Source organism: Poromitra crassiceps (genome assembly GCF_964638095.1).
Source record: "Poromitra crassiceps genome assembly, chromosome: 17".
NCBI lineage: Eukaryota > Metazoa > Chordata > Actinopteri > Beryciformes > Melamphaidae > Poromitra > Poromitra crassiceps.
The window spans coordinates 3,226,413-3,241,412 of NC_139635.1; the positions used below are offsets into that span (position 1 = coordinate 3,226,413).

Here is a 15,000-nt window from a genome sequence, read left to right on the forward strand (position 1 = left end):
CGAGGGGGCATTTCAATGGCGTTTCTCCTCTGCAACAAGGAAGCGCGTTTCCTTTCCACCTTCTTCCTAATTTCAAACAACAGCTGCGGTATGTGTTTGATAACGTGCTGTCGGCTTGACTTTGAGGTTAGGGACCCGAAACTATGTCACCAGCTGGGTAAGTGTTTCAACTATGCGCTGCACTCATAAAAACAAAAACACGTCAAACACGTCATTGGCGGGGAGGGCTATTTCTGATAACACGTCAAAGACGTCATTGGCGGTGAATGAGTTAACCACTTTTGAGAGTTGTGCCCCAGATGTAGATATCATCTACGGTTGGCACCGCGAGACTACTCCCTTCCTATCCCTAGCTACGACCCCTTTCCAATAGCCCCGCCCCCTTTCCTGACCACGCCCCATCCCACCACCACCCAGACATACCTAGCCACTCCCTGGCCGTACCCACCCATCCAACCTTGACTCTCTACGACCTTGCTATCCCTATAGCTACGACCTCTTTTCCCTAGCGCCGCCCCCTTTCCTGACCATGGAGGGTTTCCGGCACTGTTTTTTGACATAGCCTACAGCAGAGGCAGGCAAGTAGGCTATCACTAACTACTGTGCCAATATTGAAAGTTGCAAAACAAATAACGTTCATCCGTTCAATCCAGCCCCCGTGTATATGTGTGCGTGCGTAAAGTTGGCAGGGCTGCATAAGGTGAATAAAGCACTGTATGTCAATTGGAAGAAATAAAATACCCTCCAATAAAATAATAAAATACCCTGTATATTGTGATATTTTGGCGGGACAGTATTACAATACATTTTCGATTTGCCCCAAACCCAGCAGCCATTGTAACAGTGCCCCGTCTTGCTGTAGGACTAGAGTGGTAGCCATGGCAACAAACTCACCTTTGTTTTCCTCTGGGCAGAGGAGCTTGAGAAGGCCAGGGGCAGACCCATGCTCTTCATCAGCTCAGCCTCTTCATCCAGCACCTCCTCCTCTCCCTCCTCTTCCTCAGGCTCCTCCTCTGTGAAGAGAGGAGCACACTGTGACACAACATAACTACTCACATCCATGTAAATACAGTCAGTGTGAAACACAGGAAGTGTGTACAGTGTACAGTGTGTGTGTGTGTGTGTGTGTGTGTGTGTGTGTGTGTGTGTGTGTGTGTGTGTGTGTGTGTGTGTGTGTGTGTGTGTGTTAGTGCTGAATTCGGATTCGGCCCGTGGGCCGCCAGTTGAATAGCCCTGCTATATAATTTGTAAAGATTTTATAAAAAAAAAACATGTGCTGTATTCAGATCATAAAATGTTTCATTTTTTTTTAAAGATAATTTTATTTCAAATTGTTTTATTTCTTTATTTTGAATATATTTTAATATATTGTGTGTGAGAGTGTGTGTGTGTGTGTGTGTGTGTGTGTGTGTGAGAAGTGGTCTTAGATTGGATATGGTAATATGGTGATATGAGACTAGATATGGTCTCAGGAAAGCCCACCCCACCCCGGGCACTGCCACTTTGAACAGACGCTACAGAGCGATGAGGGCACGAACGAGCCGGTTCAGAGACAGTTTATTTCCAAGAGCCATAGCTGCGCTCAACATGCCCTAACACAGTTATCATAGATACTCTGTGCCTAATGTATAAGAATATGTGCAATATACGTGCAATATGCTAAAAGTATAGCGACCGCCCTCAGTTATCTTAGATATACTGTGCCTTAATGTATATACAATGCTCAAAAATGTGCACACAGAATCAAGTAAAGTGTCGATGCACTGTCACATTCCATCTTCTCCAATAACAGCATAGGTGAGGACATTCTCATCTTCACCATCAAGGCCCGTCTACAAGTCCTACCAACAAAATATAACCTGGCAACCTGGTATCCATCAACACATGACCCACACTGTATCCTACACCCAACCCCCCGTGACAAAGAGACAATAGCACATATCCTAAACGGCTGCAGCCAATACAAAGGACTTTACATAAGCAGACACGACCGCCTGGTGGATCTGGTGTCAAACAGCATCAGAGAAGTACAGGACAATACAACACAAATGCACAAACACAGCACTGTCAAACTGGACTGGTTCAATCACAACACCACCGACAACAACACACTGCACAATATCCCAAATACCCCAGACATTGTTTTCATCAATGAAAGCAGAAAGTCAGTCACCATCATTGAAATCGCCTGCTCTTTTGATCTGTACATGGACACCTGTTTCACAACCAAACTCATGAAATATCAGCCCTTGGTAGAATATATTACAACTCTAGGCTACAGCTGTCAACTCATTGTGCTTGTGTTTGGGAGTCTGGGGCATGTCCACAAACTCGTGCTCCGTGGACTGCAACTAGGCAGGCTGCTAAAGCCTGATGCAAAAAAATTAGCAAAATACTGCTCCATCTCAGCCATAATAGGCAGTCTCTTTATCTGGAGAAGGCGATGCTTTGTATATCCTTGAGTGCTAAACATGCTTACATATGTTAGTTTGCATACATTATATTTAAGTCATCATCTTGCTGCAATGTATTTTCCTGTGCTTAAGAAGTTCATGCATCAGTGTCTGGTTCAATAGAAATGTACTCTACTGCGGCCTTCTTCTAAAATGTTTGGGTCTGTAATATTTGCTGTACTCTAGATCCAAATAAAAGTATTTAAATGTGTGTGTGTGTGTGTGTGTGTGTGTGTGTGTGTGTGTGTGTGTGTGTGTGTGTTTGTGTGTGTGTGTTAGTGCTGAATTCGGATTCGGCCCGTGGGCCGCCAGTTGAATAGCCCTGCTATATAATTTGTAAAGATTTTATAAAAAAAAAACATGTGCTGTATTCAGATCATAAAATGTTTCATTTTTTTTTTAAAGATAATTTTATTTCAAATTGTTTTATTTCTTTATTTTGAATATATTTTAATATATTGTGTGTGAGAGTGTGTGTGTGTGTGTGTGTGAGAAGTGGTCTTAGATTGGATATGGTAATATGGTGATATGAGACTAGATATGGTCTCAGGAAAGCCTACAGCATCCTCAAAGACCCACCCCACCCCGGGCACTGCCACTTTGAACAGACGCTACAGAGCGATGAGGGCACGAACGAGCCGGTTCAGAGACAGTTTATTTCCAAGAGCCATAGCTGCGCTCAACATGCCCTAACACAGTTATCATAGATACTCTGTGCCTAATGTATAAGAATATGTGCAATATACGTGCAATATGCTAAAAGTATAGCGACCGCCCTCAGTTATCTTAGATATACTGTGCCTTAATGTATATACAATGCTCAAAATGTGCACACAGAATCAAGTAAAGTGTCGATGCCTTAATGTATATAGGACTGTGTATATAGGACTGTGAAATATGCTAAGTGGAATGACCGTCTCAAATGTATAGAGTGTACAGGAGTGTACACGAAACAAACTTGAAACTAGACACTTTTTACTTTTTTTTTTTTACTTTTTTTTCCACTTTTTATTACCTCATACTTTTACACACTGAACACTTTTATCCTTATTACCTCGTTACTTTTTAATACCTTATCTTTATTACCTTGACTTATTGTATTGTCTTGTCTAACGCACCAGGGGATTGCTTCAATTTCGTTGTTCTTAACTTGTTTTGTAACAGTGACAAATAAAGCTCATTCATTCATTTATTCAGATGTTGGATGGTAATAAGGTGATATGAGACTTAGGGCTGTCCCAAACGATTATTTTCTTATCGATTAATCTAACGATTATTTTTTCGATTAGTCGATTAATCTAACGATTATTTTTTATTTAATTTTTTTATTATATAACAATAAATTTACCCAAAACAAATAAATAACCAAAAACTTCTCAATTTCAGTATTTTATTTAACCATCTCATTCTCTTTAACGGTCCAACATAAAATCTCTCAAATAAAATTAAAGCAAGAGCTTGTCCTCAAATAAAATGAATATAGTTCAAAATAAAATAGTAGAATAAATAAAATTCAAGTCACTTTGAGGAGGAATACCAAAAACCTTGTGCAATGTCAACTGAGTTTAGCAGCAGTCCAACATAAAATCATCATCTTACAGTACAATGGTGTGCAATTTTCAGTAACAGTGCTCTTAATTTTGGAGAAAGACAAAATGCTCCATGTAAGATGGTCACACATCATCCAGACACAAGGCTGTGTCTGTAGCATCCACACCCAACATCAGGGGCCGGTTGCACCACGTCTTACGCTTACGACTGGTCTTAAGCTAAGTCGGTCGTAACTTTACGACCTAACAGCTACGCCGGTTGCAGCCTTTTTTCTTACTAAGACCGGTATATTACGCCTAGTCCAGAGCAGGCGTAAGCTGCAGTATAGACGGTTTTCACCTGTGTGTTGTGCAATAGTCACAACCCCTCAGCACGGCTGTATTCAGCCCTCAATTATAAACTGCAAACCGGAGTACGTTATAACGTTATAAATATAGTCCGACGTTAACAACTAACCAATGCTGGGGGTCCGTATGGAAAGTGGAAATCGAAATGGTTAAAAGTTAAATCAATTTGGTCATTTTACTGCCATGTAAAGTAACGACAAGTAACAGTTAGCCACTAACATTTATTAGCCACACTATTTTTGTTTTGTGACGATTGTGACGCGTCGAGGCACGTAGCGTGCGTCGACGTAATTACGTAGTCGACGTCATCGATTACGTCGACTCGCCGGGACAGCCCTAAAGAGACTAGATACAGTATGGTCTTAGATGTTGGATATGGTAATGCAGTCATATGAGACTAGATATGGTCTTAGATGTTGGATATGGTAATATGGTGATATGGCATATTGTGTTGTCTTTTCCTGGTTTTAAAGGCTGCACCCTTGTGCCCTACAGGTACATTTTGCGTATGTTTTCAATATTCATATTACGCTAATGTGTGCATCATTAGTCCAAACAGGCTTGAAATCTGCCCCAGGAAGTTTTTTTGGGGTCTGTTACAAAAGTATCCCCAATACCATGTTAGGGCCACCACCCTAGTTCCTAAGAAATAGTTCCTAAAACCCTATTAGTCCACAAAATGTCACCACTGACTTCCATTCAAAGTGGTATTTTTGGGCCCCCAGCTATTTTCTAATCTATGGGGTCCATGCATTTCCAAAAATCACGCACTCATCCTGGATCAAAGACCTTGCAATTGTCAAAAAATGGGGGGGGGCTCCTATGTCTGCATTTCCCATTTTGTATAGCCGCCAGTGTTGGTGGTAACTCATTACAAAAGTAATATATGACATGTAATATGTTACTTTTAGCAGTAACTGAGTAAGCACTGAGTGTAGCACTAACTCTATTGCAGCGGATTGGGCGTGATCAAGCCTTCCGTGGGCAACGTTGCAGACAGAGTAGGAAGGCTGATCCGTGAGCGGCTGCTCCTCGGACGCGGGTCGGGGTCTTAATCGGCCTCGGCTGGGTCTACTGGGTGAGGGTGTATGATGTTGACAGACCCGAAACACCTTACGACCCCAGCTAACATCACTGATGATGCGTCCCAGCGCATGCTGTAGTATGTATTTTAAAACTAGTAATATAACTTATTACTTATACGATTTCAGTAATATTATACCAGTTACTTTGTCAAGTAACTCAAGTTACAAATTGAGTTACATTTTATTAAATCAAAGCACATATTTAAAAAATGTACAATCATTTCCTAATCAAACTGTGTGTTTTTATGCAAATAACCACTATAGATGACAATAACAAAGGAAAAGAATAACATTTAGAAGTTTGGATTGTTTATACTGAATTCAAGACGGTTGAAATTATTTTTCGGGGTGGTTCCGGGGCGGCGATGCCATTCTGCTACTGTAGTTGTTTTGGTTAAAGTAATGCAAAAGTAGTGTAATAAGTAACGAGTTACTCTACACAGAAAGTAATATTGTAATGTAACTTATTACTTTCAAATGAAAGTAACTAGTAATATGTAGTATATTACATTTTGAAAGTAACTTGCCCAACATTGATAGCCGCCATACCAGCTGATATAATCTGTGTGAAGGAGAGAAGGGGATAAGACGCAGTGCTGGTTGTTGTGTTTGTGCTGTGCTGTCGTGAATTGATCCATACGTTAACGTTATATATAATATATATATATAAAAAAAAAAATTACCTTTATTTATACAGGGGGAGTCTCACTGAGAGCAATGCTCTCGTTTTCAGGAGCGCCCTGTTTACATTCACACACACATTCATACCTGGAAGCTGACCAGTACAACCACAGTCTGATCTGCTGGCCACTGAGCAGCTCCACTGGAGCGGTTGGGGTTAAGGGCCTTGCTCAAGGGCACCTCAGTGGTGGTAATGAGGGAGGGGCAAGCGCTGCCTTTTCACTTTCCACACCCAGATTTATCCTGCCGGTCCCGGGGATTGAACCGACGACCTTCCGGTCACAAGCTCGCTTCTCTAACCATTGGGCCACCACTGCCCACAAATAATATAATATATATTATATATAATAGGCTTGCCGTGTTGTTAGTTGTGTACTATTTGGCTCCTACTGAGGGAAGTGAAATGTGCACACAGCTGTGTGTGATGATGATGAGGATGCATTATTGTCAGGATAGCAGTTTGCTGAAGTGATTATCAGTTTTTGCTGTTGTGCTGGTTGATCATTGCATTGATAAGGATGGACTATAGAGTCATACTTTTTGTTTCAGAGCTGGAGCTGTGATCAATAACTTTTGCAGAAACGTTACTATAGGAGAGGACACAGTAAGGGGGTGTGGTGCGGGTGTGGTGCGGTTCAGGGGGGCCAGGCTTGAGGGTCACGGTTCACTACTGTATCCACATATTTATCAAAAGTCTCATTGTGTCAATATTTTGTGAAAGCACCAATAGTTATCCCTACAATATTGTCCAACTATCGACATTGAGGTATTTTTTGTTATGAAATATAGCTAATTGTGTATCGGGAGCCCTATGTTTAATTCTTTTGAGATATGAATGTTGTGTTGTTTGTGTTGATAACATACCTTGGACTGCAGTGTCTGCCAGGTCAGAGGAGAGGAATCTGTTATCAGACCGATACAACTCACGGTCCCTGGAGAGACAGAAAGAGAGAGACAGAGATAAAGAGACAGACATCTTGATAATTGATATTTAGGGAATAGCATTAATTGATTAATTCTTTTTTCTTTCTTTCTTTGCTAAAAGTGTTTGCGCAGCAAAAACCGTAAGACCAAAACTTAAAAAAAAAAAAAAAAATGCAGGTGGGTTGCAAATTCCACCCACGAGTATTCAGCCACATAAAATGATTGACCTTAAGGTGGCACTGTAATAACCAAGGTTATGTTTTTGCAATTCATGTTGGAAAACGGCTCGGCCACAGTCAAAATTCTTTCATCATTCTAATCTCTGGGTCATCTGGTCTCCTGCTCTAAATATGTCACATTTTGAGATTTTTCGCAATCTGCTTGGACCCCCATTATTATTTAGACTCTGGACTTGACTTGAGACTCGTGCCTCAAGACTTGAGACTGACTTGGGGTCTCAAGCAAAGCTGACTTGGTCACACCTCTGGGGTCAATGCTTTGTCAACGTTCCCGCCCCATATTTTATTTTGCACTTTTCAGAACATGGGGAACAAAAAAAGCAAAAAAAAGCCCACAAAAACATACATATATCATCAACATTCCAATGTTACAGCGTGGTGCTACCAGCTGAGTCAAGTGCTTATGTGCTTGTAAGAGTTGTGCGTGGGGTCGCAAGGGGTCCATGAAAAGTCAGCCGGGCGAGTCACCCGTCGCTCCTATCCTCGTCTAAGTAGGCTAGAAACGGGTCCCAAATAGTTCAGAATTTCTTAAAGGTACATTCAGCGATGTTTTTGTGTTAAAATAAGTGTTAAATGGCTCTATATTCTGACAGCAATCACTGAAATAGAGTGTTTGGTCAGTGACTTGAAACCCCCAACCCCTCACTGGCCTCTATCTCTCTCCTGTAGTCCTACATGCAGGGCGGATGTATCTCCGTAACTGGTAGAGACTCACGGATGGGAGCGTTGGATTCGGGGTGAAAAAATACATATACGTAGTCCTTTATAGGCATCGCGATCTGACCTTCCGTTTCCCAAGAAAATGTAAACTTAGATTGGCCGTATCCAATCAGAGAAAACTTGACATTTTCTGGGAAACGGAAGGTCAGATCGCGATGCCTATAATGGACTATATGTATTTTTTCAGCCCGAATCCAACGCTCCCATCCGTGAGTCTCTACGAGTTACGGCGGTTGCGGAGATACATCCGCCCAGCCTGCAGGACTACAGGAGAGAGATAGAGGACAGCGGGGGGTTGGGGGTTTCAAGTCACTGGCCAAACACTCTATTTCAGTGATTGCTGTCAGAATATAGAGCCATTTAACACGTATTTTAACACAAAAACATTGCTGAATGCAGCTTTAAGTGAATTGGTCCTCAGGAACCGGAGTCTCTCAGTCTAAATACATATAACCAAGACCATGTCTGTCAGCCACAGCTGAAAAGAAGGTGGAGAGGGGGACTTCCACTCCTTCAGAATGAGTCTCTTGGCGACAGTCGTCCCCTGCGTCAGAGACTGTTGCACAGCCGTAGGAAGGAGCAGAGAGGATTCAGAGCAGCCGAAGATGGCGAGTTTCGCCTCCGGCTGAAGGGTTATTTTATAGACCTTAGACTTAGAGAACCAATCAAATATTTTGGCCCAGAATCCAGATAGCGAAGGGCAAAACCAAAATCATGGGTCACAGTGTACCCTCTAACACCTGATACCTATCACATAGTGGTGAGACGGAAGGGTAGATCTTGTGCAACCTAGACTTGGAATAATGAAGATGATGAGTGACTTTAAATTGGATCAGCTGGTGTCTGCTGTTAATTGGCTTTGTCAATGCTGTTAATCCAACATGAGTCATGCCAATGAATCAAACAATTGAAAAGTGTGTGTGTGTGTGTGTGTGTGTGACAGAGAGACAGAGAGACAGACAGACAGAGAGAGGCATAGAGAGAGAGAGAGAGAGAGAGGCAGGGGAGAGAGAGACATACTTACAGCACAAAGGCTCTGGAGCAGAGGCAGTAGATGGGTTCCTCAGAAGACTCTCTCTGGCTGAAGAAGATCTCTGCCACCAGCCTCAAGCTGCTGTGGTCCAGCATCATGGTGTCCAGAGGTGGAGAGGTGGCTGCCTGGAGAGAAGTGGGTACAATCTTCATTTATCACCCCTTTTTTTAAGTGGCCAGTTCAGCAAAGTATAAACGCCCTGGCCTCTGTTATAATAAACGGTGACATAAAGCCCCCCACACTCTGCGCCCGCTGTCTCGTTTTCCTATGGGGTTAGCGGTGCCTCCCAACTAGGGATGGTCCGATCCGATACTCGGTATCGGTATCGGAGCCGATCCGGCCCCAATCACTGGATAGGATATCACATGGGAAAAAGAAGTAGAATCCGATCCGATCCATAGCCTAAACTATCACTAAATGCTTCACTAAACTTTACTGTACCCGGTCGGCATTTAACGTTAGTTACAAAAGCACGTTGACGGTGTTTTCTCACTGCCAGTAGCCTAACTACAGTATGGTTTGACAGACTGTAGCTAGTCCGACCGGTGTCAGCACAATCAGCGCTCCCGGTCCTCGCTGCTCGTTAAAGATTTCCAAGGCGTAATTCTGATAAACTGGTCACATATATGTTACGTTCTCACCCGACAAATATTAAAACTTTAAAACAGTTTGGGTTTTTTTTTAGCTTGAAAACAGCTTTTTGGCAAGTCTAAATGACTGCGGTAGGTGTACTCTACTTCCGTGTTTAAAACCGGAAAGACGATTACGAAATGACGTCATGCAGAAGCGTCCTTGTATGGGCAAAGAATAAGGTGAATAGGATGAATCAGCGTGATGTCACTTGCCACCCAGAAATGCGGAACCCAGTGGCAATTAATAGTATGAGTTGTGCCAAACAAACGTTAATATCTCAAAAACTATACATCACATCGCTTATATTTTGACATTCTGAGTGAGAGCAGAAGTTGCTCAAGAGTTTGATGTATAATATATGCATGTCATGTTAAAGTTGTGTGAACTGTCGCAGTTTTTTAAATGTGAACTGAGTTAGCTGGCTAGAGTCGGACGCTCAAGCCTCGCACCACTTGGGCTCTATAGGGCTCCATTGCCACCCAGTGACGCGGTTTGTTTACCAAAATGCTGCTCGGGCTGATCCCTCGTATATTCAGGTCTAATTTGGCTTTTCCAATGACGGAGGATGATCCTAGCAGCTGAGATGAAGCCTGATCACGCAAATGCTGCGTTGGAAATCTCGGGGGGACACGACCTGTCTAAGAGGCAAAAAGTTTAGGTGATTCAGGCACAGGAAGGCCCAGCCACTCATGCACTGCCTTCATCACCTCTCTCCAGAAAGGCAGAACCAGAGGGCATTCCCAGATTACATGAGGAAAAGTCCCTTCATGCCTTTTACATTTCCAGCACAAATTATTATCTAGCAACCCCCTTTTATGAAGACGGACAGGTGCAAAGTAATATCGATGCGTGTAAATCTTCCCAGAGCTTCTCTTGTGAACCAGCCTGTACTGGAAATGATCTTAGCCCAAGACTCCTTTCCAATATTCAAATTCAAATCCTTCTGTCAGATAAAAAATAGAGCTGTACAATATTCTCCTCCCCAGGCCAAATTGTTTAAACTTTGACCTGTTTACCGCTGACCATTCTACCTCGCCATGAGAGATGAGAAGATTGCTTATCATGTGGAGGCAGCTTAAGGATCAGTGTATAATTAATTTTTCCTTTCTAATTGAGACATGGGAAATTGTAAAAAATCGAAAATGAAGAGAGAAAAATGGCAAGGGTGAAAAAATTATTGCCATTTTTCAACATTTGGTGTCATTTTTTATAGACCAAACCATCAATCGATTTGTCTAAAATAATTGACAGATTAATCGAAAATGGAAATAATCGTAAATTATTTAGCTATAGCTAGTAGCTACATATTCCATCACTCTCCTTGCCCTGCAAAATAACTACACTGCCAGTGTAACTACATTCTGAGGCAGACAGCAGCCCAGGCAAGAACAGATTATGTATCAGCCAAATAAGGTTAATTACCTGTTTTAATTCCTATCCACGTCAGCGGGGAAATAATAACATTAGTGATCAACACACTGATCAACCACAAACACAAACACGTTAGCTCATCTCAGGGTGCTTCCGGGTTGTGTTACATCCTAAAGTGTCCGGGGGGGACGCGGCGCTACTAGCTGCTATCTGACCAAGGAGAGTGGAGTCATCACCAAAAGGTGCGTTTTTCCTTCTTGTGTGTGATGAGGATGTCATGTGAACCAGCGACGGGTGTGCTTAGTTAGTCTGTCTGTACAGAATAACAGAATAAGGTCATGTTTCCCTAATGTAGCTTGTTATTCTGGCTGACATTAGCTTGTTAGCGTGTTGTTAGCTTAGCTTGCTGTCAGATGACAGGAGCTCAGTTTGCACTTTTCCTCATATTAAATGCTTTGAAAAGTAACGTTACTTTAACTCATTCTCATTTATTAAGTATAAATTACACTTCTCCATTCAGGATAACGTTAATGCATTTCTACCCTAGTGTCTTTCGGCTATCCCTGATCATCCAAACACTGTATACATTCTCTATACAGTAGTAGTAGTAGCAGTATTAGCAGCTGTCATTTGATGTGTGTGTAACGTACGTTATTGACTGTATACCAGACAATCATTATGCAATAACGTTATCGATTTGATTGTATTATGTTAACCCTTGGTGTATGAGTTTTGATAGCCAATTGAATTTGGATTGGCTATCCATTTAAACGGTAACGTTTTGGTAGCTTAATTTAGATGAAGCCAAAGTCCTGTTGATATTCTATACAATGTACATGACAAGGATATACACATTCTTTGTATATTGACAGTTGTCCTATCAGCTATGGCTAACAGTAGTTCCATATTATACTTTTGTTCAGAGATGGGAAAAGTACACACATTCTGTTATAGAATAGAAATTGACAGCCAAAAGGTAAACAGTGAACCACTTGAAACAAACCACTTGTGATCAAAAGATGGAGCCTGGAGTCAGAAGTCATCTGATGTGTTTAACATAGATCTTGGCCAAGAGATGCACTCTTGCATATTCACGGATGGATACACAGGCTTACATGCAGTAAACAGAAAGTCAAAGATACTTATAGGACACACATCAGATTACATCTGTCTTGACGCACATCTGAAGGCTACTCTACTCTGTAGACTCAACCTATCTGTTATTCTGGCCTTGTAGAGGGAACAGTGGCATGGTGACAGGGCACAGTGTGAGATAGAGAGGAGCTGCAAATGTAAGGTACAGGTTATCTGAATGTGATGTCTGTCTGTGTATGCACAATAACTATGTGTAACTCAAATGAAACTGTATATGAATATATTAATAACTAGTGATTGTCCAACTAAAGGCTAATGTGATTTAAATAATTCCCTATCACATTCTTTATTAAGTAGAAGTACAGTTACTTAAGTAGAAGTACTGATTCAACTTGTTGACTCAAGTAAAAGTTTAAAAAAAAAAGTACAGGCTCTGAAATGTAATAAACTACAGTATAAAAGTAAAAAGTATTTATACCGGCTGTTTCTGTGCAAAGCTAACTGAAATTCACGTCATATTAATATAATTCGAAGACTAGTAAACTTAAAAGATCCACTCCAAACATGTTCCCATCTCTGCTTTTGTTGCTTTTTGTCCAATGTAATTCACACAGATTTGATCCCATTTGCCCATACTGATCGCTGGTGAAGGCAACATTGTCTCAGTAATACTGATCGCTGGTGAAGGCAACATTGTCTCAGTAATACTGATCGCTGCTGAAGGCAACATTGTCTCAGTAAGCTGTCTCTGTATAATAGTCTTAGCATTGCTTGTTTGTATGATTAGAGTATGGAAGTGAGTTGGTGATGGATTCTCTCTTTACTCTTCTAGGTGATCTTCACCTGAGGCTGACTGGTTGTTAGCTGACTGGCAGCTGGCTGGCTGACTGGTTGTTGTTGTGGCCAGCTGCCTGCTTGACCGACCGGTTTTCTGACTGGCTGAAACAGCAGCATGTCAGACAGCGGAAACCAATCCTGTTTGTCGACAGCTGAAGATTCCGTCTCTTTTCTGGTATGACCCTTGATCGCTGACTCACTGTTGACAGTGAAAAGGTTATATTAGTGCATCTGTACAGTTGTGAGTGTGTGTGGCTGGCCAGATTCACCAATTGCTATTTTCATTAAAGGCATTATGCATTTTTTTTAGCCCACTAGATGTTGCACTAGAGCAGCAATATCAGACATAAACAAATACAGTTGTCTATTAAGACGGATCAGCATCAGCATTTTGGTAAACAAACGGCGTCACTCGGTGGAAACACCGAATCTATATAAATTTGGCAATGTGGACTCTGTCTGTCTGTTTCAAGAATTCAGCTATGCCGTTTTACGTGCGATCAGACTGAAACTTTCAGGAAGTGTAAAGAGCACCCATGCGGGTGACCTGACGGATTGTTTAATTAGGGCAGATTAATTGCCCTAAGGTTGATTGCCCTAAGGCTGAGGCAGTGATGATGTCATCAGGCCAGGGATGTCATCAGTCTGAAGCTATATAAATGATGGGAGTATAAGTAGGTAGAATCAGGGAGGAACCAGATGGAGACGATGGCTTCCGCCCCTGGGCTGTGCGGGTGACCTGACGGAGCCGGATTTTTTAATTAGGTGATTGCCCTAATTGTCATCAGTGATGTCATCCGTGATGATGTCATCAGTGATGCCATAGAGCAGGCCAGGCCACGACGTGCAGTGGTCATCAGTGATGTCATAAGAGCAAGTGCGCCCGCACAGCGGTCAAGCTGCAGGGTGGGCGAGGCCATGCAGCGGTCGAGCTGCGTATGCAAGTTGCAGGGCCAGCTCGGCGAGATGCAGGGCGGGCGAGCCCGTGCAGCGGGCAAGCCTAGGAATCGAGCACGCGTAGCCCACGTGATGCCTAGTCATATAAATATATCTAGCCAACAGATATCAAAGCTGGTGAGCTTTATGGAAAGAGCATGACTCAAACTGGTCATTCAGTGACATTTTATTCCACACACCTAACGTTAGCTCACAGCTTAGCTAACGCAGGAGAACGGGAGCCAATTAGTAGGGTCATCTGTGGCACTTCCGTGACCGTGGAGAGCGAAGGTCCGTTTCTCAATTGATTTGTCATCTAGGAGGGTTAATAAACAAATTCAGCCGGGGTGTATTTTTAAAAAAGGCGGGGAAAATATTTGAGAGACCAAAATCCAAAATGGCTGCTGTGGAAATGAACTTTTTAATGCTTTGACCTACAATGATGCACAACACATGGTTTCAGAGCTTATTCTGGTCAAGGAATACATATTTGGTGTTTATATAATGATTTGACCTATTTTTTACCTTCAAATCCAAGATGGCTGCCAATTTTGAGGCAGTTTTTTCAAGATCGTCATAGAGCCTTCATATTAGGCTTGAATGACAGGTCTTCTCATGATGAGTTGAATAATATACAGTATAAGTACACAGAAGTAATCTCTGAGGTCAATAAAGTCAATGTTTGTGTGTAAACAACAGTTGCTGATTTGCGGTTTCCCATTAAATAGGGTAGGCTACTGAGAATATGGTGTCCAGTTCATCCCATCACATTTTCATAATGAACCAAAAACAATTTTGCACTATAGCCTAACATAAAATAGTATTCTGTATGCAAAGCTAGCAAGGTTAGTTGCTTGAGCTGAATTTAAAGGTCAACTCAAAACAAACAATGAAATTAACTTTGAAATTAAAACTGAATCCTAGGCTACTAAATTTCATCAGCACACAGTAAAGGAAACTTGTCTTTGAACTCAGCTGACTGTCTAGTCCTAATCCCTGTTGTGCAATGTCCCTTTTCAGTGAAGTTTTAGTTTTTGTTAAGAGTATGGACTTTTAATCTTGACCTTGTTGGTAGGCAATGGCCCTTTTTCAGTC

General features: G+C 41.9%; 2 protein-coding genes across 2 annotated transcripts in view; one reads left to right on the forward strand and one right to left on the reverse strand.

Annotated features, from left to right (window-relative positions):
• Positions 1–11,175, reverse strand: part of tgs1 (trimethylguanosine synthase 1) — a 50,870-nt gene extending 39,695 nt beyond the window's left edge. The window contains exons 1-4 of the mRNA XM_083653689.1: positions 11,089–11,175; positions 9,025–9,158; positions 6,982–7,049; positions 895–1,013 (exon numbers count right to left, since the gene is read on the reverse strand). Coding sequence (XP_083509815.1) covers positions 895–1,013; positions 6,982–7,049; positions 9,025–9,131 — 294 coding nt within the window. The 5' untranslated portion in view covers positions 9,132–9,158; positions 11,089–11,175. The remainder of the gene's footprint in view (positions 1–894; positions 1,014–6,981; positions 7,050–9,024; positions 9,159–11,088) is intronic.
• Positions 11,176–11,221: 46 nt separating this feature from the next.
• Positions 11,222–15,000, forward strand: part of tmem68 (transmembrane protein 68) — a 32,648-nt gene continuing 28,869 nt past the window's right edge. Inside the window, exons 1-2 of the mRNA XM_083653408.1 lie at positions 11,222–11,279; positions 12,965–13,144. Coding sequence (XP_083509534.1) covers positions 13,085–13,144 — 60 coding nt within the window. The 5' untranslated portion in view covers positions 11,222–11,279; positions 12,965–13,084. The remainder of the gene's footprint in view (positions 11,280–12,964; positions 13,145–15,000) is intronic.